At 43.3% G+C, this 27,951-nt stretch overlaps 1 protein-coding gene across 1 annotated transcript in view; it reads right to left on the reverse strand.

The window, feature by feature from the left end:
• The window catches only part of LOC309559874 (connector enhancer of kinase suppressor of ras 2-like), a 655,275-nt gene that overhangs the window by 306,999 nt on the left and 320,325 nt on the right, over positions 1–27,951 (reverse strand). Inside the window, exon 5 of the mRNA XM_082263301.1 lies at positions 3,294–3,335. Within this exon, the coding sequence (XP_082119427.1) occupies positions 3,294–3,335 (42 nt within the window). The remainder of the gene's footprint in view (positions 1–3,293; positions 3,336–27,951) is intronic.

Genomic DNA, 27,951 nt, shown 5'->3' on the forward strand with positions numbered 1-27,951 from the left:
TGACACCCCTTACAATAATAAATCCTGGAAGACATTGGATGTTGGGTGAGATTTTAGCGGTCGGTTTTTATGGATTTTCACGCCGGCACACACACAGGTCCACTTTGCGGCGGCTCGGCGGATTAGCGTAGATGAGCAATTTTCTCGGCGCCGTTCTATAAAGAGCGATAATATATTATAACTCCGGAGCTGCGTACATTTACGCGACACTCAGATGTGAACGCAGCATTAACCGCTCGCTGACCCCGCCTCTTCAAGCACTTTGGGGTTATAAGTTTAAATTGATACTTTTTGCTAGAAAATTACTTAGAACCCCCAAACATTGTACATTTTTTTTTTTTTTAAGCAAAGACCCTAGAAAATAAAATGGCGATTGATGCAATTTTTTTATATCACGCGGTATTTGTGCAGCGGTTTTGCAAGCACAATTTCTTTGAAAAAAAAAATACACTTTAATAAATTTAAAAAAATAAAAAAACAATATTTACCCCAATTATTTTGTAAAATGTAAAAAAAAGATGACGTTATGCAGAGTAAATAGATACTTAACATGTCACGCTTTAAAACTGCGCACGCTCATGGAATGGCGACAAACTACGATGCTTAAAAATCTCCATAGGCGACGCTCTAAACATTTTTTCAGGTTACCAGTTTAGAGTTACAGAGGAGGTCTAGTGCTAGAAATATTGCTCTCGATTTAACGTTCACAGCTATACCTCACATGTGTCATGCGAACACCATTTATATTGACGTGCGCGGCTTACGTATGCGCTTGCTTGTGCGTGAGGATGGAGAGAGATGGGGCGTTTTTCAAAAAATATATATTTTTTATCATTTATTTTACTTTTTATTTGTAAATTTTTACACTGTCCCTTTAATTTTTTTTTTATCATTTATTTTACTTTTTATTTAAAAAATTTACACTGTCCCTTTAATTTTTTTTATCATTTATTTTACTTTTTATTTTTAAGTTTTAAACTGTCCCTTTAATTTATTTATTTTTTTATCAAAACTGTCCCTTTAATTAATTAATTTTTTATCATTTATTTAACTTTTTATTTTTAATTTTTAAACTGTCCCTTAAATTTATTTTTTAATATTTTATTTTACTTTTTATTTTAAATTTTTACACTGTCCCTTTAATTTATTAATTTTTTTATCATTTATTTTACTTTTTATTTTTAATGTTTACACTGTCCCTTTTAATTTCTTTTTTAATATTTTATTTTACTTTTTATTTTAAATTTTTACACTGTCCCTTTAATTTATTTATTTTTTTATAATTTATTTTACTTTTTATTTTACATTTTTACACTGTCCCTTTTAATTTCTTTTTTAATCTTTTATTTTACTTTTTATTTTAAATTTTAAATTTTTTTTTTTTTTTTTTTTAAATCACATTTATTCCTATTATAAGCAATGCAAACATCCCCTGTAATAGAAATAAAGGATGACAGGTCCTCTTTATGGAGCGATCTGGGGTCAAAAAGACCCCAAATCTCTTCTTTAACTTTATAAAGGAAAACATTTTTTTGCTTACAAAAATTATTTTCTTTTAGTTTGTGACTTTATGACGTTGCTCTGATCCTCCAAGGCCAAAGAGTCGATCGCCTATGGGAGCAGCCGGTCACCTAGCAAATGATCGAGAGGATGGGCTCTTGATCATGTGATCACTGTAACAGCCAATCGCAGCGATGACATAATCGGGAAGACCTTGTAATATTGCAATCTCTAAAGGTCGCCCCCTGCTGGCGGGAAGGTATTAAAGCGCCATATAAATCTTTAATACTTATTTTATCTGGAGAAAATGCTGCTCTGCGGTCCCTGTCAGTCTCATCCTTGCTTTCAGCCCACATCACATGACCAAACTTCCAGTTTCCGGAGCTCGCCGGTTTTTCTGGGGCCCCAGAAACGATACGAGGGTGCAACTGGCTGCTCCCATAAGCGATCAAATAGTTAGTACTCTTTGATCAACTCTATGGCCTTGGAGGACCAGAGCGACGTCATAACGTCACTTCCGGGGTCCAAGCTGGTAGAAAATAATTTTTTTTTTTTAAGCGAAAGATCAAAAAAATGTTTTGCTTTTAAAGTTAAAGAGGAGATTTGGGGTCTTTTTGACCCCCGATCTCTCCATCAAGAGGACCTTTCATTCTTTATTTCTATTACAAGGGATGTTTACATTGCTTTTAATAGGAATTAAAGTGATCAAAAAAAGAAAAAATAATAATTAAAGGGACAGTGTAAAAATTAAAATAAATGATAAAATTTCATGGACGGTGTAAATTAAAAAAAAAAAAAAAAGTAAAATAAATGATAAAAAAAAAAAATAAATAAAATGGACAGTGTAAAAATTTAAAATAAAAAGTAAATTAAATGATGAAAAAAAATTTAAAGGGACAGTGTAAAAATGAAAAATAAAAAGTTAAACAAATGATAAAAAATAAAAGGGACAGTGTAAAAATGAAAAATAAAAAGTTAAATAAATGATAAAAAATAAAAATAAAAGGGACAGTGTAAAAATGAAAAATAAAAAGTTAAATAAATGATAAAAAATAAAAATAAAAGGGACAGTGTAAAAATGAAAAATAAAAAGTAAAATAAATGATAAAAAATAAAAATAAAAGGGACAGTGTAAAAATGAAAAATAAAAAGTTAAATAAATGATAAAAAATAAAAATAAAAGGGACAGTGTAAAAATTAAAAATAAAAAGTAAAATAAATGATAACAAAAATAAAGCTGGAAGAAAATAATTTTTTGTGTGGTTTTTAAATGCATCACATTGTTGTTTTTTTTTTTTTTTTTTAAGGTTACGAATTGGTTTATTGGATATTTTACTATATTGCCTATTTAAACAGCACACATGGTGTACACAGAATAGCGCACCACTTTCACATGAATATTTCTAGTCATTTGTTCAAGCTTATGAATACTTGATTTTAGTGGGAGCAACAATTCCCACATTCACATATTTCATACCTATCTATGTGGAGTTTTACACTTCAATAGCTGGCCATAGCAGCACACCAGTCCTTTTACGTTATTTACCCCCCCCCCCCCCATGCCCACAGAATGAATGTAAATTTTCTGTATTTTCTTGTGTATTCTTTTTTTTAAATAAAAACACCCAAATGTCTGAATTAGGAGAGACAATATAATTTTCATAGTATTAGCGGCTCCCATTGCTGACACAGACGCAGAACGTTTGACTTTGACGGAAGATCTTCTTTAACTTCCCCAGGAAGCAATGACATCATAGATTACCCTGACATCATCGAGTAAAAAGAACACTCACCACATGAAGAATCTTATTTTCTGTTTCATAGACAGTGCAATCCTGAAGAGAGGGAGACAAAAATATTACAGTTATAAAAACATCCTTTTCAGTGTAGTATTTATTTATTTTTTATTTTTTTAATAAGATTATCATTGTATTATTATAGTATAATTGTATTATAAGTATATTAATTTAGAGATTATTTTATTATAAAGGTATTGTTGTAATATAAGGGTATTCTTTTATTGTATTAGTATCTATAGGTGTGCAGACTATTGCATGCAGGGGTGTCAAACTGGTGGCCCTCCCGCTGTTGCAGAACTACAACTCCCATCATGCTTCTGCCTATTGGAGTCATCCTTGTAACTGCAAAGCATCATGGGACTTGAAGTTCTGCAACAGCTGAAGGGCCGTCGGTTTGACACCTGTGCAAGGTGTGCCGCTCTAAACTCAAACACACAGCGTTGGATGTGTATATACATATAATACAGGGGGGAGAGTATATACAGTGCCTTGTAAAAGTATTCACACCCCTTGAAATTTCCCACATTCTCTCATGTTACAACCAAACACGTAAATGTATTTTATTGGGATTTTATGTGATAGTCTTGGTAGGGACCCGGCCGGTCAGTTTAGGTGGACAGTCATGTCTTGGTAGGGTTGCCCAGCCGGTCAGTTTAGGTGGATGGCCATGTCTTGGTAGGGGCCCGGCCGGTCAGTTTAGGTGGATGGCCATGTCTTGGTAGGGGCCCGGCCGGTCAGTTTAGGTGGACAGTCATGTCTTGGTAGGGTTGCCCAGCCGGTCAGTTTAGGTGGATGGCCATGTCTTGGTAGGGGCCCGGCCGGTCAGTTTAGGTGGACGGCCATGTCTTGGTAGGGTTGCAGTAGTGCCATACTCTTTCCATTTTCCCATGATGGATTGATCAGCGCTCTGTGAGATGGTCAAAGCTTGGGAGATTTATTTATAACCTAACCCTGCTTTACACTTCTCCACAACTTTATCTCTGACCTGTCTGGTGTGTTCCTTGGTCTTCATGATGCTGTTTGTTCACTAAGGATCTCTAACAAACCTCTGAGGGCTTCACAGAACAGCTGTATTTATACTGAGATTACATTACACACAGGTGGACTCTATTTACTAATTAGGTGACTTCTGAAGGTAATTGGTTCCTCTAGATTTTAGTTAGGGGTATCAGAGTAAAGGGGGGTGAATACAAATGCAGCCACACTTTTCACAGATTTATTTGTATCATTTATCATTTTCCTTCCACTTCACAATTATGGCCACTTTGTGTCGTCTATCACAGTGATGGCGAACCTTGGCACCTCTGATGTTTTGGAACTACATTTTCCATGATGATCATGCACTCTGCAGTGTAGTTGAGCATCATGGGAAATGTAGTTCCAAAACATCTGGGGTGCCAAGGTTCGCCATCACTGGTCTATCACATAAAATCCCAGTAAAATACATTTACGTTTTTGGTTGTAACATGAGAAAATGTGGGAAATTTAACCACTTAAGCCCCGGAAGATTTTACCCCCATTCCGACCAGGGGGTATTTTGCGATTCGGCACTGCATTTAACGGACAATTGCGCGGTCGTGCGACGCTGTACCTAAACGAATTTGGCGTCCTTTTTTTTCCCACAAACAGAGCTTTCTTTTGGTGGTATTTGATCACCTGTGCGATTTTTTGATCACGCGCTATAAACAAAAAAAGAGCGTCAATTTTGCAAAAATAGCAATATTTTTCACATTTTTTTATATGAAATTCCCCAAAAAAAAATGTAAAAATCAAAATTTTTTAACTTTTTCGGCCAATTTGTTTTATGCTACCTATGTTTGGTAAAAAAAATCGCAAAAAGCGTATTTTGATTGGTTTGCGCAAAAGTTATCGCGTTTACTAACAAAGGGAAAGATTTCTGTCATTTTTGGTGGTTTTTTTTTTTAACGTGTAATGGCGGCGATCTGCGATTTTGTTTGCGGTACTGCGGCATTGGGGCGGACAGATCGGACCCTTGACTGACATTTTTGACACTTTTGGGGTTACCAGTGACATTTCTACAGTAATCAGTGCTATACATATGCACTGTTACTGTAAAAATACATTGGTAGTGAAGGGGTTAACTTTATTTGGGAGGGAGGGGCTGTGTGTGTCCCTAGGGGCGTGCTTTCTACTGTGATTGGCTGTGGCTTGAGCTGTAAGGACACTGATCAACGGATCTACATACTAGATCCGAGTGATCAGTGTCTTAACAGCAAGGAGAATGACAGGTGGCTTGTTTACACAAGCTGCCTGACATTCTCCCTCTCCCCCGCCGATCGCCGAGTGACCGGCGGACATCGGGTCCGCCGGTCACACGCGCGGGGGGGTCCGTGACCACGCGGGAGCGGGAGCGCGCCTCCGGGGGCGCGCGCTCGCTCCCTAGACCCTCACAAGCTAGTGACGTAGCCCTACGTCACTTTGCCTGTGAGGGGCTGACCGCCGACGTAGATCGGCGTTAGGCAGTCGGCAAGTGGTTAAGGGGTGTGAATACTTTTTCAAGGCACTGTATACTGACGGTGTCAGCAGTTTTTATTTTTATTATTTTATTTTTATTTTTACAATTTTATTTTTTTTAGGAGCCCCGTTAAGGGGCTTTGAAATATCAGGGGGAATTTGCACCACACAAGGTGATTAGGGTGTGCCCAGGTACACCTGGCACACCCTGTGCGCAAGCCCACATTAGTATCCTTTCCTTAAAGGAGTTTAAGTTCCTTATAAGTGTATTTTTTCATTACAACAATGTTCTTTTTTTTTATGAGCATCATTTTACTATAAGAATATATTTTATTATAAGATTATCCTTTTATTACAAAAGTATTATTTTATTACAGTAACTATGACTTTATTATAGGAGTACCCATAAGGGTATAATTATAATATAATAGTATCCTTTCAATATACCGTTGAAATTTTAATATAATAGTATAATTGTATTATTTAGCCTTATTGTTATATTATTTATAAATATAATTTATTTTATTATAAGATTATCCTTTCATCACAAGAGTATAAGTTTATTGTTTATTATAAGATTGTGTATGTATATATGTATATATATATATATATATATATATATATATATATATATATATATATATATATAAAATATTAAAAAAATATATATATTATATATATTTTTTTAATATATATATATATATATATATATATCTATCTTTTTTAATATATATATATATATATATATATATATATATATTTAAAATATATATATATATATATTAAAAAAAAAAAAATAAATATATATATATATATATATATATATATATATATATATATATATATATATATATATTCTTTTTTAATTAATATATATATAAATATATATATTTTATTTATTTTTTATTAAAAGAGTATAATTTAAATGGTATTCTTTTTATTATAACAGTGTCCTTTTATTAAAAGAATAATAATCTTGTATTGTATTAGTATCCTTTCATTAAAGAAGTATCATTTCCTTGTAAGAGTATCATTTCACTATAAGAGTATCCTTTTAATAAAATAAATATCCGTTCAACACAAGAGTAACATTTCATTACAATACTAATATTTTCTTATAGTTGTATTATATCATTACAAGAGAATTATTTTATTATAATAACTATGATTATTATTAAAGGAGTATAATTTTACCATAAGGGTATAATTAATAATATAATAGTATTCTTTCAACATACCAGTGATATTTTATTATAATAGTATAATTGTAATATTTAGTTTTATTATTATAATATTATTTATAAATATTATTTATTTTATTATAAGATTATCCTTTCATCACAAGAGTATATGTTTACTGTATGTATATATATATATATATATATATATGTGTGTGTATGTATGTATATATGTGTATATATGTATTTATTTATTTATTTTTTATTGAAAGAGTATAATTTTAAGATTTTAATTTATGGGTATCCTTTTATTATAACAGTTTCCTTTTATTAAAAGAATAATAATCTTGTATTGTATTAGTATCCTTTCATTAAAGAAGTATAATTTACTTGTAAAAGTATAATTTCACTAAGAGTATCCTTTTAATAAAATAAATATCCGTTCAACACAAGAATAACATTTTATTAAAAGACTAATATTTTGTTATAGTTGTATTATATCATTACAAGAGTATTATTTTATTGTGGGAATATCCTTTTATTATAAGGGTAGTATATTATTTTATTATAAGGGTATCATTTCATTATAAGTGTATTGTTTTATTCTAAAAGTATCCTTTTATTAGGAGTATTATTTTATTGTTATTAGTATCCTTTCATTAAAGGAGTGTGAAATTCCTTTAGAAGAGTAATTTTTATTTATTATAAGATTATTCTTTTATTTTAAGAGTACCATTTTAATAAATATAAATAATTGATAATAATAAATATCCGTTCAACACAAGAGTATAATTTAATTTTTTCATTTCATTATATGTCCTCTTATCCATTTTTTGTACTTTTATACAGAAATTCATATTCCAGGCGCTCCCCCATACAACGTTCTTCTTGGAGAGGAGAGATAAGTAAAATAATCTAGACACTTCATTAGCATAATTAATTAGCCTGACTTTTCAGATGGCTATTATTAACCTTCTGATGTATCGCGGTGTAATTATCAATAGAGACACGTGTTTGTCCTTGGATGACATCAGGACAAGATCCATAAAGTTCAGGCGGTGGGGGGAAGGCGCTCTGCTCCCTCATATATGGGGGAAATGAAGTCTATATACACTCACCAGCCACTTTATTAAGTTGCTAATCAGCCAATCACATGGCAGCAACTCAATGAATTTAGGCATCTGAGCGTGGTGAAGACAACTTGTGAAATTGAAACCGAGCCTTGGAATGGGGAAGAAAGGGGATTGAAGTAACTTTGAACGTGGCATGGTTGTTGGTGGCAAAGGGGCTGCTCTGAGTATTTCTGGGATTCTCACACACACAACCATCTCTTGGGTTTACAGAGAATGGTGGGAAAAAGAGAAAATATCCAGTGAGCGGCAGTTGTGCGGAGGAAAATGCATTGTTGAGGTCAGAGGAGAATGGGCTGACTGGTTCCAGATGATAGAAAGGCAACAATAACTCAAATAACCATTCGTTACCACCAAGGTATCTTCTCTAACAGCCCCAAAGAATAAAATTTACACCTCTATGCTTTGACTGTAGGGATGGTGACTGTAGGGATGGTGACTGTAGGGTTGGTGACTGTAGGGTTGGTGACTGTAGGGATGGTGACTGTAGGGTTGGTGACTGTAGGGATGGTGACTGTAGGGTTGGTGACTGTAGGGTTGGTGACTGTAGGGATGGTGACTGTAGGGATGGTGACTGTAGGGTTGGTGACTGTAGGGTTGGTGACTGTAGGGATGGTGACTGTAGGGAAGGTGACTGTAGGGATGGTGACAGTAGGGAAGGTGACTGTAGGGATGGTGACTGTAGGGATCGTGACAGTAGGAAAGGTGACTGTAGAGATGGTGACTGTAGGGTTGGTGACTGTAGGGATCGTGACAGTAGGGAAGGTGACTGTAGGGATGGTGACTGTAGGGTTGGTGACTGTAGGGATGGTGACTGTAGGGAAGGTGACTGTAGGGATGGTGACTGTAGGGTTGGTGACTGTAGGGATGGTGACTGTAGGGTTGGTGACTGTAGGGATGGTGTTGTTAGGGTCATGGTTAGCATTTTTCCAGTGGTGTACTTTTTTGGTTCATGTGGGCTTTTTCATTTACCTCTATTGGGTGCAGGTCTACAGACATGCTCTGAAGTCTAGGGGAAGGATCTGTTCCTTCCTCCCCTGCCTGGCGGTCTCTGTTTAGGAGAGCCTCTTACCTAGGACTCGGTGGTCAGCTTTGGCTGGCCACAAGGAGAGAACTTGGGGCTAGGTGGACCAGAGTGCCTTGCCCCTTACCTGGAGTCATGTATCTGTTGGGGTCAGGGAGGTTGTTGTTGGCTTCAGCTGGCTACGAGAGGACTTTTGGCTAGGTGGACCAGAGTGCCGTGCCCTTGTCAAGATAGTCCTGCGTCCCAGGGGGTCCTTCCTTTTGGGGAGGGGACCAGTGGTGCACTTTTTTGGTTCGTATGGGCTTTTTCATTTACCTGCATTGGGTGCAGGTCTACAGACTTTCTCTGAAGTCTAGGGGAAGGATCTGTTCCTTCCTCCCCTGCCTGGGGGGGTCTCTGTTTAGGAGAGCCTCTTACCTAGGACTTGGTGGTCGACTTTGGCTGGCCACAAGGAGAGAACTTGGGGCTAGGTGGACCAGAGTGCCTTGCCCCTTATCTGGAGTCATGCATCTGAGGGGGTCAGGGAGGTTGTTGTTGGCTTCAGCTGGCCACAACGAGAGGACCTTTGGCTAGGTGGACCAGAGTGCCTTGCCCTTGTCAAGAAAGTCCTGCATCCCAGGGGGTCCTTCTTTTTGGGGAGGGGACCAGTGGTGCACTTTTTGGTTCATGTGGGCTTTTTCATTTACCTGCATTGGGTGCAGGTCTGCAGACATGCTCTGAAGTCTAGGGGGAGGATCTGTTCCTTCCTCCCCTGCCTGGCGGTCTCTGTTTAGGAGAGCCTCTTACCTAGGACTTGGTGGTCGGCTTTGGCTGGCCACAAGGAGAGAACTTGGGGCTTGGTGGACCAGAGTGCCTTGCCCCTTATCTGGAGTCATGCATCTGAGGGGGTCAGGGAGGTTCTTCCTCTTCGGTAGGGGACCAGTGATACACCCTGTGCACTTTTTTGGTTTATGAAGGCACCTTTTGGTAAAAGAATGGGCAACGGGAATTGAGTGGTAGCCCCATTGCCTATTCTTATTCTAATAGCGATCTCACATAACATAGGGATGTGGTGCGTGTGACCCCTGGTGGCCGGTCTGGCCATATTATCTGTAGAAATTTCAGGATAATCCTCCTATTTTTTAGAATATGTGATGGAATGAGACATCTAAACACTTTCTGTTCTAAGAAGGCTTTACTGTTCCCTTCCAAATTCCAGATGGTTGAACAACCAGACGACTTTTATGTAACGTCTCTGAAGGCTTTCATCTCTTATGTTGTCTATCCTCCTTTGGTGTCAATTTTGGTCGGGAAAGTGAAAATATAAAAATATCTCCTATGAAGAGGATGTGGTGACCTGGAGGATGATTTGAAGGTTCCTTTTGAAGCCGGGGAATTTTTGCTATAATAACGCCTCACCTCCCAGGACCTCTCTTGTCAGCTCAGAGTGCTCTTCTCCGGAGCTAAATGATTGCTCTATCTCGGGAAATATTACGCGGCGCTCTAAAGAGGAGCAACGCCATTTCTCATATTGAACAAACATCACTATTAATCCCACAAATGATACTTTACCATCTCCATGTAAATTGTATGACCTTCCCAGGTTGCTCCTCTGTAGACAAGTGCGTCGGCTCGCAGGAGGAGACGTTGATGAATGGCCCCCCAGGCCCCTCAGGCCCCCTTCCTATAAGGCTTCATAGACGTTTAAATGTGAATGTTTAACCTGCTCACCTGTGACTTTTACCAAGCAAAACTACCAAGGCCAAATTGCTTTTCTGTTTTCATTGTTTGACCGAAATTATGAGAGGGGATTTGTTATTTCCGCCTGTTGGATACTGACGCGTTTTATTCCAGAGCCAGGAGAGAATGGCGGCACATTGACACCTTTAGGCTCTGTGTGACTGGGCGGCCTGGTGGCAGTTCAGGCGTGTTTTTAACCGACAACCCCCCCCCCCCCTCAAAAACTGCCCAGCTTCCACTTAGCATGACCAGTGGCTGTGTTACTTCACACTGCTATGGTTGAGTTGGGACACAATATGTGGCACATTGGGCGGGCAGTGCCAACACCAAATGCAACCTATCCAAGTGAACTCGGTAACTGTTCTGCAACTACATGCCGGGGATTTGGGATAGGAGGTGGGATTTTAGCTTGGGGGGGGGGGCATTTATGCTATGAGGGGTGGGGGTTATGCTAGGAGGGGACATTTGGGGTGGGGGCGGATTTGTGCTGGGAAGAGGAGAAATTTGAGGGGGAGGATGTGCAATAAGAGGAGAGATATGAGGGGAAAGGATTTTTTGCTGGAAGGGGGAAATGGGGGGGATTTGTGCTGGGAAGAGGGGAAATTTGAGGGGGAGAGGATTTTGCTTGAAGGAGTCATTTTGCTGGTGTTTGTGATGGGTGGGAGGGGGGTGGGTGGTAGTTGTGCTAAGAGTGGGTATTTGGGAAGAGGATGTGTGCTCAGAGGGGAGATATGAGGGGGAGAGGATTTGTAATGGGAGGGGAAATGGGGGGGGGGATTTTTGCTGGGAGGAGAGGAAATTTGAGGGGGAATGGATTTTTGCTAGAAGGAGTGATCTTGGTGATTGGTCAAGGGGTGGGGGTTATGCTAAGAAAGGGTATTTGGGAAGAGGATGTACGCTCAGGGGGCAGATATGAAGGGGAGAGGATTTGTGCTGGAAGGGGGAAATGGGGGGGGGATTTGTGCTGGGAGGAGGGGAAATTTGAGGGGGAGAGGGTTTTGCTTGAAGGAGTCATTTTGCTTGTGATGGGCGGTGGTAGTTGTGCTAAGAGTGGGTATTTGGGAAGAGGATGTGCGCTCAGAGAGGAGATATGATGGGGAGAGGATTTGCACTAGGAGGGCAAATGGGGGGGGGGGATTTGTGCTGGGAGGAGAGAAAATTTGAGGGGGAGAGGATTTTTTGCTAGAACGAGTGATTTTAGTGATTGGCAAGGGCTGGGGGTTGTGCTAAGAAAGGGTGTTTGGGAAGAGGGTGTGCCCCCAGAGGGGAGATATGAGGGGAACAGGATTTGTGCTGGGAGGGGCAAATGAGGGGGGGGGGATTTGTGCTGGGAGGACGAGAAATTTGAGGGGGAGAGTATTTTTGCTAGAAGGAGTGATTTAAGTGATTGGGCAAGGTGTGGGAGTTGTGCTAAGAAAGGGTATTTGGGAAGAGGATGTGCGCTCAGAGGGGAAATATGAGGGGAATATGATTTGTGCTGGGAGAGGGAAATGGGGGGGGGGATTTGTGCTGGGAGGAGGGGAAATTTGAGGGGGGGGGGATTTTTGCTTAGAGGAGTGATTTTGGTGACTGGGCAGGGGGTGGGGGTTGTGCTAAGAGAGGGTGTTTGGGAAGAGGAGGGAAGAGAATGTGTGGGCTCAGAAGGGAAATATGTGGGGGAGAGGATTTGTGCTGGGAGGAGGGATTGGAGGGGGGAGTTATATGCCCTGGGAGGGGGGATTTGGGGGGAGACGACAAAGTTTTGTGCTGGGAGGTAGATTTCAGCATAGGGGAGACTTATACTTACAAATGGGATCTATGTTTGGGAGTGAGCTTGCAGATTAGCACTTCTTTTTTTTTTGGGGGGGGGGGGCTTTTGCTAAAACATTATGGGATGGGGGGGGTGGATTTGTTTGCTCACACATCATGGGAGGGAGGTTTTTTTTCTCACACATCATGGGGGGGGGGGGGGTGTTTGCTCACATGTCATGGAGGGGGGGGTTTGCTCACACACTATAGGGGGGGGGGTTGCTCTAACACTATGGGGGGAGGGCCTCTTGGCATATTTGCATCTTAACCCTGGGCACTAGATGTCCTTGTCCTGCCCTGAACTATACCGTCAATCTTATCCGCCTCCTCGGCTATCATTTGTGAACTACAGAACACCTCCCCTCTGTGTAATGTCACACGTATTGAAGGGAAGCCATGTAGAATGTTTTGTCCTGTGTGCGGAATGGAGTCGGTTCATACAAAGCCAGATAGAAGAACCACCGAAGTGAATAATAATTCGCTCAGCTCTTTGGTTCCACATTAAGCGGCTCTTGAAGTAGAGATGGCGCCGGATGACGGGTGACATCATTAATTAGCCGGCCGCCAATGAAGCACAAAGTAGGATGAGTGTAATATTGTCATGCTTTGTAGTGAAATGCAAAGCATGAAAAAATAAAAAAATAAAAATGCTGAAAGTGGAAACAAGCAGCCGGCTCTGTGTTCAGGATACGCGGCCTCATTGCGGGGGGGTGGGGGTTGGGGGGGGGGGGGTCGATGTTACCCAGCAAATTACAATGCGGGAGTCTTATGGTGGGGATCGGAGTTTTATTAGCGGCGTTTATAGCGCTCCGACAATTTATAGAATGCCTTCCATACGTCCTCAAGAAGCAATCTAAGGTCCCTATGTCACAAACTAGGACCAATCAAATCAGGAGCCAATTACCCTCCCAACATACAGTAAATGGTATAAAATTACAGTATAGAAATATCAAAAGCATTTGGGAGAAACCCGCCCTGTGTGTGCGCATCAAAAAGGAGAGGAGGGGAAGAGGAAAATGGGCCTTTAAATGGTAACTCCAAAATCGTAAATAAAAGCAATACAAATATTTTTAGATTTAAAAAATACAAAAATCTATTTATTAAACATACAAATACATATACATGGCCTAGTTAGAGACAGGGGACACGTAGGGGGACCCCTGTAGTATTTATACATAAAATTACATTAAAAAATCTGCTGATCTAGAGTATGCCAACATGTTTCGCCATGTAGGTAATCGGCTTCTTCAGGGCTTTTTTCCTGCATATATTTTACAGATGTCAAAAATGAGGGAGGAGAAAATCACAGGAGTCAACATTGTTGGATATGTTCCAGTTAACCACTCAAGCCTCAAGCCTCGGAAGATTTTACCCCCCTTCCTGACCAGGGCCTATTTTGCGATTCGGCACTGCGTGACTTTAACAGACAATTGCGCGGTCGTGCAATGCTGTACCTAAACGAAATTGATGTCCTTTTTTTCCCACAAACAGAGCTTTCTTTTGGTGGTATTTGATCACCTGTGTGATTTTTTGATCATGCGCTATAAACAAAAAAAGAGCGTCAATTTTGCAAAAATAACAATATTTTTCAAGTTTTTTTTTTTATATGAAATTCCCCAAAAAAAAGGTAAAAATCGAAATTTTTTAACATTTTAGGCCAATTTTTTTTTTACCATATGTTTGGTAAAAAAAAATCGCAAAAAGCGTATTTTGATTGGTTTGCGCAAAAGTTATTGCGTTTACTAACAAAGGGAAAGATTTTTGTTTTTTTTTGTTGTTTTTTTTTAACGAGTAATCTGCGATTTTTTTTGCGGGACTGCGACATTGCGGCGAACAGATCGGACCCTTGACTGACATTTTTGACACTTTTGGGGTTACCAGTGACATTACTACAGTAATCAGTGCTATAAATATGCACTGTTACTGTACAAATGACACTGGCAGGGAAGAGGTTAACTTTATTCGAGAGGGAGGGGTTAAGTGTGTCCCTAGGGGCGTGTTTCTTACTGTGATTGGATGTGGCTTAAGGTGTAAGAACAGAGATCAACGGTCCTACATAGCAGAACCGTGTGATCTCCATTCTTACACAGGGGAGAATGACAGGCGGCTCTGTTTACATCAGCCGCCTGCCTTTCTCCAGCTGTAACGGACAATCGCGAGTGTCCGCCGGGCACACGCGCGGGGGGGGGGGGGTCCGTGAGCGAGCGGGAGCGCGCCGCCGGCGGCGTGCGCTCACTCGCTCCCTAGAGCCTCACAGGCTACATCGCTTTGCCTGTGAGGGGCTGACCGTCGCAGTAAATAGTCGTGCGGCGGTCGGCAAGTGGTTAAACAGGTGCCTCAGGTTCCCAGGAGGTACTGCCTAAACGGGAGAGTCTGATGGTCTCCCAGCTATAAGGCAGAGGATCTGTTACCTCACCCAACAGCACAGATAAGAGATCGTATCCTCCTAAACATACATGAATTGGCAACCAGGTCCAAAGATAAGGGAATCAGGCAGCTGGTTTTTCAGGTGACAGGTACATTTTTGCATACCATGCTGCCTGGTTCCCTTCTCTTTGGACCTGGTTGCTCATTCACATATGTGAAGGAGGATACGATCTCTTATCTCTGCTTGTGGGGCTCTTGGTGCTTCCATTTTTGATCCTTGCCTGACATGTTTCGCTATACAAAGCTTCCTCAGGGGCGAAATGTTACTCCATTGGGATAAAGGGCCGAACATTGACACATATAAACGCCCCAATCCGTTGGCAGAGGCTTACTCGCCTGTTGCCAATCATCCACCTCCTCTGCGTTTATATGTGTCTATGTTCAGCCCTTTATCCCAATGGAGTAACATATTCAATAAGATGGGAGGACAAAATATTCACCACAACATTAAGGAAAAAGTGACATCTAAGTCATTAAAGCCTGCCATCCCTGCATATTCCCACCTCCTCCACATCCTATATGTAACCTTTGAGTGACAAGACAACTGACAATAACGATACCTCTATTGAATTCTTTCGCCCCTGAGGAAGCTTTGTATAGCGAAACATGTCGGGCAAGGATCAAAAATGGAGGCACCAATAGCCCCACAAACTATGTAAAGAGGACCGTATTGTTCAATAATTGTCTGTAATGTCACCAATACTTTGTTGGTCATTTATATGTGGCTGCTGTTGTGCATATGTCTTGTAATGTTAATTGTGTGAACTATGCATGTTCAATTTTAGAATCCAATAAAATTTGTTAATTTTTTTATATACACATGTTTATATATCTTTGAGTACGATACCAGTAAAAGTCCCCTTTAGCCCACTTCTTTTCCGACATCCTCTTATCTGTGCTGTTGGGTGAGGTAACAGATCCTCTGCCTTATGGCTGGGAGTCCATCAGACTCCCCCATTTAGGCAGTACCTCCTGGGAACCTGAGGCACCTGTTTATGATCATCCCTTAACTGGGACATATCCGACAATGTTGACTCCTGTGATTTTCTCCTCCCTCATTTTTGACATCTGTAAAGTATATGCGGAAAAAAAGCCCTGAAGAAGCCGATTACCTACACCGCGAAACATGTCGGCATACTCTATATCTGCAGATTTCTTGATGTATAAATACTACAGGGGTCCCCCTACATGTCATCCTGTCTCTAACTAGGTCATGTATATGTATTTGTATGTTTAATAAATAGATTTTTGTATTTTTTTTAATCTAAAAATATTTGTATTGCTTTTATTTACTATTTGGGAGTTACCATTTAAAGGCCTTTTTTTCAGTGGGGTAAGACAATTTCCTCTTCCCCACCTCTCCTTTTTGATAACCACCCAACATGCTGTTGGAGGGACATGCATACAGATATTGTCCAGACTGGGATTTGAACCCCCTAGGGCTGCACGTCAGAAGTGCTAACCACTATGCCACTGTTCCTTACAGGGTAACACAGACTTCCAGAAATTAGAAGACCTGACCACCGATCACAGCAGGTCAAGCCAATTCACACAATTAATTTGCTGCCACATTTGTTTGTTGGCTTTTCTTCTTCACAAACATCTGCAGCATTCCCTGGTTGATCCTGCCTCCAGCTGTCCTTCCCTTCTTCTCTGTGTCCCCACTGTAGTCTGAGATTGTGTAGACCAGCTGTTGTCATCTACTGAGCATGCTCCAGTTTCAGTTCCCTTCTAAGATGTTTGTTTCCTTCTTTTTCTTATCTGTGCAGCCCACGTGACTAAAGAGTCACACATGTGGGCGTATACACAGCGACAAATGACACTCCCCCTCCTTCCTCCATATCCTTCTATTACTAAACACTATGGGGGTGTGATATGGTCTATGGGTGGGAAATGAAAGATGAATCTATGGGTGGAGAATGAAAAGTGTGTCTATACCTGGAGGATGAAAGGTGTGTCTTTTGGGTGTGCCCACAGCACAGCAGCCGGTCCGGTCGAGTGAGCCAGCCCAAGAGCAGGTAAGTGGTGACTGTGACATGCCTGGACCATGACCTGTGCCATGCCTGGACCATGACCTGTGCCATGACCTGTGCCATGCCTGTGACATGCCTGGACCATGACCTGTGCCATGCCTATGACATGCCTGTACCATGACCTGTGCCATGCCTGTACCATGACCTGTGCCATGCCTGTGACATGCCTGGACCATGACCTGTGACATGCCTGGACCATGACCTGTGCCATGCCTGTACCATGACCTGTGCCATGCCTGTGACATGCCTGGACCATGACCTGTGCCATGCCTGGACCATGACCTGTGCCATGCCTGTCCCATGACCTGTGCCATGACCTGTGCCATGCCTGTGACATGCCTGGACCATGACCTGTGACATGCCTGTACCATGACCTGTGACATGACTGGACCATGACCTGTGCCATGCCTGTACCATGACCTGTGACATGCCTAGACCATGACCTGTGACATGCCTGTACCATCACCTGTGCCATGCCTATACCATCATCTGTGCCATGCCTATACCACCATCTGTGCCATGCCTGTACCATGACCTCAAAGTCACGCACTTTTTTACTGTGTTTTTTGCCGCGAAGCAATACCTATTACATTTTTCTTTTTGCGCCCCCCCCCCCCCCAAAAAAAAATTTTGAGCACCAACCGCCACTGGGCAGCATACAGAGGAACCAATCTCCTCCAGTCTTCTCCAGCAGCTACAGGGGGGGAAAGGAGGACAGTGATTTCTCTACAACCTTTCCCAGCTCCACCCCCCCTCCTATCCAGGTGTACAGGGGAGCCGCACAGGCCCCCTGGAGCATGGGGCCCGGTTACAATTGCAACCCCTGCAGTTATGCCCCTGGCTGAGACATTGTCACCAGTCTGTTGCAGGCAGGAAGAGGCTTTTCCTCAGTCTCCCCTCCCCCAGAGATCATACTGCAACACTGTAAAAAGTCACAAGGTGCAGCAGGGGCTGATCTGTGTCACACATATGTGAAGACAGCCAAAAACTGCACAGGCCCCTAGGATTTACTGTACATGACTGTGTCATCTCTGAGCCAGTGTCTCTGTCCAGGACCCTGGATGATGTCTGAATAAAGATGGCTCTGTCCTTCTGGAGGGAAAAGCAGAGGAAGGCATGGACTGGAGCAGTCCTGTGATCTCTGTGAGGGGGGAAGAAATACCTGGAAGGGTCACACTGACACATTGGTGTCCTGATCATCAAAATGAGTTCTTGGTGTCTCCCCCGTACTAGCACATAGGAAAGGCTTGCACCAGGATAGAATGAGGGGGGGGGGGGGGGGTGTGAAGAGCCATTCCTCAGGGAGTCCTTGGCGGTAAGTAGAGGGGTTCTGGCACAGTTCAGCCCCCCGGCAATGACTGTGTTTTGTCTTCATACACATGACATGCGGATCTCTACCTTAATTATTCACAGGGCGCCATCTGAATGGAGGGAACATCTTCTGTCGTTGCTGCGGGCTGTCCTCAGATAAATCCAACGTCTCTCTACTTCCACATTGTGAGTTTACGGTTCCTTGCAGTCTTATTGTCCTCCGTACGATCCGCGCCACCTCCCCCCCCCCCAGTGCCATCAGTCCTTCCCCCCCCCCCCAGTGCCATCAGTCCTCGCTGACCCCCTTCTAAAAAGCTTTGCAGAATAAAAGTTCACAGAGATGTGGAAGCTCGGCATATTCCGGCCGCACGCTACATGATGGAATTGTCACCTGGGAAAGGCCCGGGGCATCTGAGCTGAGGGGACCCGGCGTCCATTAACACGCCTTAACCTTGCATTAGTGTAATGGCGAGCGGAGGGGGGGGAAGGGGGGGATAGGGGGGGCGCCATAACCCCAGCAAAAGAAGAATGCTTTGTACATCATTAACCTTGCTGTAGACCTCATAGTAGGAAATTATATCTGCTGGAGAAGAGACTGAGCCTGCCATGGTCCCAGCCAGGGCTATGAAAAAGGGGGTACCACCAGTCCTGGGCCAGCAGGAGGGGCCCTGGCAGCAGAGAGAGTTGGATGTGGGCAGAGAGGGTGATCTATGTGGCAGGGGGAATAGTGCCCCATCATTGGTGTCAGTGGGAGGAATAGTGCCCCATCATTGGTGTCAGTGGGAGGAATAGTGCCCCATCATTGGTGTCAGTGGGAGGAATAGTGCCCCATCATTGGTGTCAGTGGGAGCAATAGTCTCCCATCATTGGTGTCAGTGGGAGGAATAGTGCCCCATCATTGGTGTCAGTGGGAGCAATAGTCTCCCATCATTGGTGTCAGTGGGAGGAATAGTGCCCCATCATTGGTGTCAGTGGGAGGAATAGTGCCCCATCATTGGTGTCAGTGGAAGGAATAGTGTTCCATCATTGGTGTCAGTGGGAGGAATAATGCCCCATCATTGGTGTCAGTGGGAGGAATAGTGTTCCATCATTGGTGTCAGTGGGAGGAATAATGCCCCATCATTGGTGTCAGTGGGAGGAATAGTGCCCCATCATTGGTGTCAGTGGGAGCAATAGTCTCCCATCATTGGTGTCAGTGGGAGGAATAGTGCCCCATCATTGGTGTCAGTGGGAGCAATAGTCTCCCATCATTGGTGTCAGTGGGAGGAATAGTGCCCCATCATTGGTGTCAGTGGGAGGAATAGTGCCCCATCATTGGTGTCAGTGGAAGGAATAGTGTCCCATCATTGGTGTCAGTGGAAGGAATAGTGTCCCATCATTGGTGTCAGTGGAAGGAATAGTGTCCCATCATTGGGATCAGTAGGAGGAATAGTGCCCCATCATTGGTGTCAGTGGGAGAAATAGTGTCCCATCATTGGTATCAGTGGGAGAAATAGTGTCCCATCATTGGTATCAGTGGGAGAAATAGTGTCCCATCATTGGTGTTAGTGGGAGGAATTGCGCCCCATCGTTGGTGACATTGGGAAGAATAGTGCCCCACTGTTGGTGTGAATGGAAAGAATGTTGTCTCATTGTTGGTGTCAGTGGAAGGAATAATACCTTATTTCAATGAGAGGAACAACTTTTTCTGGAGAGGACCCAAAACAGCTGCACCTGTAACGGGAGGACCTTCAACATTTCCAGCAGGAGGTGCTATGCTATGTACTATTTATTAGCTATAGAATTGCATGGCGGGGGGGGGAGGGGGGGTTGATTTTCCATTTAACCACTTTCTGGCTGCTCACAGTAAATGTAGTGCGAGCAGGCGGCAGATACAGGCATAGTCATGTACATGTACAGCATCTCACAAAAGTAAGTACACCCTCACATTTTCTGTAAATATTTTATTCTATCTTTTCATGTGACAACACTGAAGAAATGAGACTTTGCTACAATGTAAAGTAGTGAGTGTACAGCTTGTATAACAGTGTAAATTTGCTGTCCCCTCAAAATAACTCAACACACAGCCATTAATGTCTAAACCGCTGGCAACAAAAGTGAGTACACCCCTAAGTGACAATCTCCAAATTGGGCCCAAAGTGACAATATTTTATGTGGCCACCATTATTTTCCAGCACTGCCTTAACCCTCTTGGGCATGGAGTTCACCAGAGGTCACAGGTTGTCACTGGAGTCCTCTTCCCCTCCTCCATGATGACATCACAGAGCTGGTGGATGTTAGAGACCTTGCGCTCCCCCACCTTCCATTTGAGGATGCCCCACAGATGCTCAATAGGGTTTAGGTCTGGAGACATGCTTGGCCAGTCCATCACCTTTACCCTCAGCTTCTTTAGCAAGGCAGTGGTCATCTTGGAGATGTTTGGGGTCGTTATGTTGGAATACTGCCCTGCAGCCCAGTCTCTGAAGGGAGGGGATCATGCTCTGCTTCAGTATGTCACAGTACATGTTGGTATTCATGATTCCCTCAATGAACTGTATCTCTCCAGTGCCGGCAGCACTCATGCAGCCCCAGACCATGACACTCCCACCACCATGCTTGACTGTAGGAAGACACACTTGTCTTTGTACTCCTCACCTGGTTGCCGCCACACACGCCTGACACCATCTGACACCAAATAAGTTTATCTTGGTCTCATCAGAGCACAGGAGATGGTTCCAGTAATCCATGTCCTTAGTCTGCTTGTCTTCAGCAAACTGTTTGCAGGCTTTCTTGTGCATCATCTTTAGAAGAGGCCTTCCTTCTGGGATGACAGCCATGCAGACCAATTTGATGCAGTGTGCGGCGTATGGTCTGAGCACTGACAGGCTGACCCCTCCCCCACCCCTTCAACCTCTGCAGCAATGCTGGCAGCACTCATACGTCTATTTCCCAAAGACAACTTCTGGATATGACGCTGAGCGCGTGCACTCAACTTCTTTGGTGGACCATGGTGAGGCCTGTTCTGAGTGAAACCTGTCCTGGTAAACCGCTGTATGGTCTTGGCCACCGTGCTGCAGCTCAGTTTCAGGGTCTTGGCAATCTTCTTATAGCCTAGGCCTAGGATCTCCAAACTATGGCCCTCCAGCTGTTGCAGAGCTACATGTCCTATGATGCATTGTAAAACTCTGACAGTCACAGACATTACTAGGCATGATGGGAATTGTAGTTCCTGAACAACTGGAGGGCCACAGTTTGGAGACCACTGGCCTAGGGCATCTTTATGTAGAGCAACAATTCTTTTTTTCAGATCCTCAGAGAGTTCTCTGCCATGAGGAGCCATGTTGAACTTCCAGTGACCAGTATGAGAGAGTGAGAGCGATAACACCAAATGTAACACACCTGCTCCCCATTCACACCTGAGACCTTGTAACACTAACGAGTCACATGACACCGGGGAGGGAAAATGGCTAATTGGGCCCAATTTGGACATTTCCACTTAAGGGTGTTCTCACTTTTGTTGCCAGCGGTTTAGACATTAATGGCTGTGTGTTGAGTTATTTTGAGGGGACAGTAAATTTACACTGTTATACAAGCTGTACACTCACTACTTTACATTGTAGCAAAGTCTCATTTCTTCAGTGTTGTCACATGAAAAGATAGATTAGAATATTTACAAAAATGTGAGGGGTGTACTTACTTTCGTCAGATACTATAAATAAGAAGCGGCGCTAAATCCTAAGAGCCGGTTCACATTACTCCGACTCAAAGTCGCCCCGATCTTTGGGCGACTTTGAAGTCGCCCGTGCAGCACGATTTCATTACGGCTTGCAAACAACTTCTCATAATAGAAGTCAATGCAAGTCGCTCCGACTTCGCCCAAAAATAGTGCAGGAACCTTTTTCTAAGTCGGAGCGACTTGAGTCACTCTGATTAGAATGGTTCCGTTGCACAGCATGGAGCGCTACTTGTCGTCAGGCGACCAAGTCGGAGTAGTGTGAACCGGCTCTCATAGTACAATCATGAATAATCTTATGGTAAATAATGTGGCATGAAAACAATTAAACATGCAGTGAATAAAATGTGAGCAAAATATATAATTAAAAAATTGTAGAAAACAAATCAATCATATAAAAACGATATAATGAAATAAGTGCAAAATCAAGTGTTAGGTACACATAAAAAAGTCCCTTCAATAAAAGAAAAAGTCCTTTTCAATAATAAATAAGAGTGTCCATAAAGTGCAACAAGGTGTAAAGGTAACGATGATTGATGAAATCCACCACCAAGCACCAACACTTCGCATAGCAGATAGTGGGGACCATAAACTACAATGGCCATAAAAACACAGAATAACCCGGCATCTGAGATAGGCGGTGGCTGCTCAGCAGCAGCTCCAAATGGATCGGGAATAATAAAAAACGAACAAGCAAAGCAAAGCCTGCTAACATTTAAGTCCTTTTATTTAACCAGTTACCGACCGACCGACCGCTGCAGATTTAATGCGGCAGGCAGCCGCTCCTGGGCAAAGCGACGTAGGTATACGTCGCTCGCTCTTCGGAAGCTAGGGGGGGGCAAGCGCGCACCACCGGCGGCGCGCTCCCGCTCGTCAGCAGGGAAGCCGATGCGTGTGTCAGGCGGCTCCGATTGCTACCTGACACCCACGATCGTTCCCCGCTGAGAGAGAAGAACGGTCGGCTGTTGTAAACACAGCTGACCGTCCTTCTCCCTGGGATGATCACAGAGCTCCTGCGATCCTTCTATATAGGAACACAAGTCTCTATGGTCATTTCAGAAGCCACGCCCCCCACAGTTAGAATCACTCCCCTAGGCTCACATTTAACCCTTTAATCACCCCCAGTATTAACCCCTTCCTTGCCAGTGTCATTAGTACAGTGACAGTGCATATTTTTAGCACTGATTACTGTAGTAATGTCACTGATCCCCCCAAAAGTGTCAAAAATGTCAGTCAGGGGTCCGATCTGTCCGCCGCAATGTCGCAGTCCTGCAAAAAAACCACAGATTTCCGCCATTACTAGTAAAAAAAAAAAAAACAATAAAAATGACATAAATCTTTCCCGTAGTTAGTAGACGCGATAACTTTTGCGCAAACCAATTAAAATACACTTATTGTGATTTTTTTTTTTTTACCAAAAATATGTAGCAGAAAACAAATTGGCCTAAAATGTTAAAAAATTTGGATTTTTAAATTTTTTTTTTTTTTTTTTTGGAGAATGTTATATAGTCAAATGTGAAATATATATATATTTTTTTTCAAAATTTATGCTTTTTTTTGTTTATAGTGCAAAAAATAAAAATCGCACACAGGTGATCAAATACCACCAAAAGAAAGCTCTGTTTGTGGGAAAAAAAGGACGTAAATTTTATTTGGGTACAGCGTCGCACGACCGCACAATTGTCCGTTATAGTAACGCAGTGCCGAATTGCAAAATAGGGCCTGGTCATTAAGGGGGAAAATCCTTCCGATCTTAAGGCCCCTTTCACACTGTCTGTCCATCGGACGGATTCCGTTTTTCTCAGCGATCCCCCGCTGAGCAGGAGGATGACAGCTGTGTCACTGCGCTGTGTGCGGAGACACAGCTGTCAGTTCCTCATGCATCTCTTCGGTCCGTTCTCATCCGATCCCATCCGCTGGACTGATGGAAAATAGAGTTTACATCCGTCCAGATTTGACGGATCGGATTGGATGTCAGTGGACATGTCTCCGCTGACATCCGATCCCCCATAGAGATGCATGGGGGGACTGTTCAGATCCGCCAAAAAAACTGACAGGCGGATCTGAACGGTCTGCCTGTGTGAAAGGGGCCTAAAGTGGTTAAAATATGTAGAAGTTCCTTTGATGAGTTGTAAACAGGCACAACAAGTCAAAAACCAGCAGACTATCCGCTCATGATAAAGGAACGCCGTAACGGCTAAGGAAGCGCGATGTCTTCAGTAACAGCCAATCCTGATGCGTTTCGTCATTGGTGACGTCTTCGCAGGGGCAGGCCGAATGTCAGATGATGATGTTGTGATGATATGTACGGTTTTACTAACACATGTCAAAGTTGGAAAATTGTGCATAGGCATTGACATTTGTTTTACCCTTAGGCACGAAGGGGTTAAAGTTAGCAAATTCCTTTTCTGCGAGTTGTTGAGTTATTGCACCCAGCTCTCTGAAACATAGTAAGTAATAAAGTGCAACTCTGTATTGCACAGACTATGGCTGTAGTTGGTTAGATGAACTGACTTTAGCACGGTTGCAGGGTTTCCTGCAGTTGACGGACCCGTTTTCCTGCGGTTGCTCTTTTATCCGCATCGCCGGCGGGCCTCCTGCGATATTCCCCTGATTAGCATCTTATCCATTTCATCTTTAAGAAGGACTGTCACTCACAGCTGGTGTCCCTGGAACACTTCTGAGATTTTTTTTTTACATTTCCCAGTTAAGATATTCAGACGTTACTCTGCAATTTCCGTCAAAGTGAAGAGGAATTGGCGTTAATCTCGGGGGATGATGCCGCGCCGGGTTTTTCAATCACTCTCCTGTCTTTTTCGGATCTGATGACTCTCTGCTGCTAAAAGTAACAATTTGTTACAAAATCACAGCCTGAGAAAAGTTCAGGAGCGACGTGAGATTCTGTAATGGGGCTTAATGGAGCAAAATCCGAGAGAGGCGCTTTGTGAGCGCGGTCACATGACGGGGGGTGCAGTGCCCAGACTTTCCAATAATACGGGAATTAGGCCGGTGAAATTATCCTCCCGCCCGACAAAAGGACAAATGGCCAACTCAGTCAGCGTCTCTATTAGAACGATTTCAGCAGCCGCGCCGCCGCACCGCCGCGCCGCCGCACCGCCGCATGTCCTGGAAGTGACTGAAGTCTTCTGGTTTGAAATTTTAACAGAGAGAAGAAAGGCAAAGAGGCTCAGTGGTTACAAATCCCGCCTAGTGCTGGAGTGGTGGGGAAAGTTCCCCCCAAGGGGTCTATGTACAGTGTATAGGCCCGTACACACGTAGCGATTGTCGGCCGTATATATATTCGGCCACCGACCGATCGGCCGATTGTCGGCTTGTTAGTATGATGCTTCCGACAACCGACTGCGACTTTTCTGCCGAACAGAATCTGGTGTGCAGGCATTAAAATTTTTGTTGGCCAACACCAGAATGGCCGATTGTTCGCCAGTCAGTACAGAATTCGGCCGACAAACAGCAGATGAGCAAGACTGGGCATGCTCAGAGAAGAAAAAACACACGGAAAGTTAACCATCACATGACATCACTTCTGCAGTCGGCTGTTGTTGGCCGACAAAATTTGTGTGCAGTCTTTAGCACTTTTCAACCGACAGGACAGCACCGGACAAAAGACGGCCGATCGTTCGGCCGACATTCGGTACGTGTGTACGGGGCTTATGGCGTCTGCAGATTGTCCCCCTTTTTGTGTTACTTTTCAGCACTGCACATTCCTTCCACAATCCAATAATATACCTGCAACCTAACCGGGCAAAGCTCAAGTAAAGGATATTAGAGTGTAAGCTCCTGTGGTACAGAGGCTGATGTGACTGGCTCAGTGATCTCTGTACAGCACTGCGGTATATGTCAGAGCTTTATAAATGTATAATAATAATAGTGTGTGGGGGAGGGGACATTAGAGTGTAAACTCTTCTGGTACAGAGACTGATGTGACCGTGGGGGGAGGAGACAGAGCGTAAGCTCCTCTGGTACAGAGACTGATGTGACTGTGGGGGAGGGGACATTAGAGTGTAAGCTCCTCTGGTACAGAGACTGATGTGACTGTGGGGGAGGGAACATTAGAGTGTAAGCTCCTCTGGTACAGAGACTGATGTGACTGTGGGGGGAGGAGACATTAGAGTGTAAGCTCCTCTGGTACAGAGACTGAAGAGACTGATGTGACTGTGGGGGGAGGGGACATTAGAGTGTAAGCTCCTCTGGTACAGAGACTGATGTGACTGTGGGGGAGGGGACATTAAAGTGTAAGCTCCTCTGGTACAGAGACTGATGTGACTGTGGGGGGAGGAGACATTAGAGTGTAAGCTCCTCTGGTACAGAGACTGATGTGACTGTGGGGGGAGGGGACATTAGAGTGTAAGCTCCTCTGGTACAGAGACTGATGTGACTGGCTCAGTGTGTACAACGCAGTGGTATATGTCAGAGTTTTGCATAGAGTACAAATGGGTAAATACCCAGTAAGACTTAATTTCTGTGTGTGTATATAAATGGAATGTTCTTCTACCCTGCTGGTAATTCCTAACTGTCAAAATTACAGTGGGGAATTGTTGTTTAAAGCAGCAGTAGTAATAGCTACTTTTTCTGAAAAAAAAAAAGAATGCTGTCTAATACATTGTTTATAAACATTGATCAGACGGGAGATAGAGAGATACAAAGTAACATTGTTTATAAACATTGACCAGACGGCAGATAGAGAGATACAAAGTAACATTGTTTATAAACATCGATCAGACGGCAGATAGAGAGATACAAAGTAACATTGTTTATAAACATTGATCAGACAGGAGATAGAGAGATACAAAGTGTTGCTGACTCAGGGATCTACTATTTTGATGAAAGGATGTCTTTTTTGCTGGAGGGGTCTATAAGTGCTGGTGGGGATTGATTTCTGAGGTTTGGGATCTATTGGTGCTTGTGTGTGTGTGTGTGTCTTGGGGGGGGGGTCTTGTTCCTGGGGAGTCTATTGTTTCTGGGGGGGGGGGAAGTATTGCTGGGGTGACCTATTGTTCCTGTGGGGGATTTATTATTGCTAAAGGGTTCTAGTGGTGCTGGCTGCAGGGAATCTCTTCTGTTGTCATTACCAAACTCCATACAAATTACTTCACACCACAAAATGATTCTTGGTTCTGTAGTCCCTATAGGGGCGGTAGTAGGAGGTGGGTATGGGGTGGATAGAAGGGGTGACTTGGGGGGGACCTGTACTGATTCTCTATGAAAAAAAGCCCTGTGGACTTACAATATCCCAAAGGGTCTCTATTGGATGAGATGTGGGGAGTGTGGAGGCCATTGGAGGACAGTGACCTCATTGTCATGGTGAAGAAACCAGTGGTGAGATGATTGGAGCTTTGTGACATGGTGCATTATCCTGCTGGAAGGAGCCATCAGAAGATGGGGACACTGTAGTAATAAAAGGATGGACATGGTCAGCAACAATACTCAGGTAGGGGGTGGGGTTTATACCACTAAAGGGGCCCAAAGTGTGCCAAGACCCCCCAACACCATTACACCACCAGCCTGAACCATTACCCCCCCATACTATTACACCACCAGCCTGAACCATTACCCCCCTCCTCCTCCACACCATTACCCCCCTCCTCCCCCACACCATTACACCACCACCACCAGCCTGAACCGTTACCCCCCTCCTCCCCCATACCATTACACCACCACCAGCCTGAACCGTTACCCCCTCTCCTCCCCCACACCATTACACCACCAGCCTGAACCGTTACCCCCCCTCCTCCCCCATACAATTACACCACCACCACCAGCCTGAACCATTACCCCCCTCCTCCTCCACACCATTACCCCCCTCCTCCCCCACACCATTACACCACCACCACCAG

Source organism: Pelophylax lessonae, assembly GCF_965119305.1.
Source record: "Pelophylax lessonae genome assembly, chromosome: 7".
NCBI classification, from domain to species: Eukaryota; Metazoa; Chordata; class Amphibia; order Anura; family Ranidae; genus Pelophylax; species Pelophylax lessonae.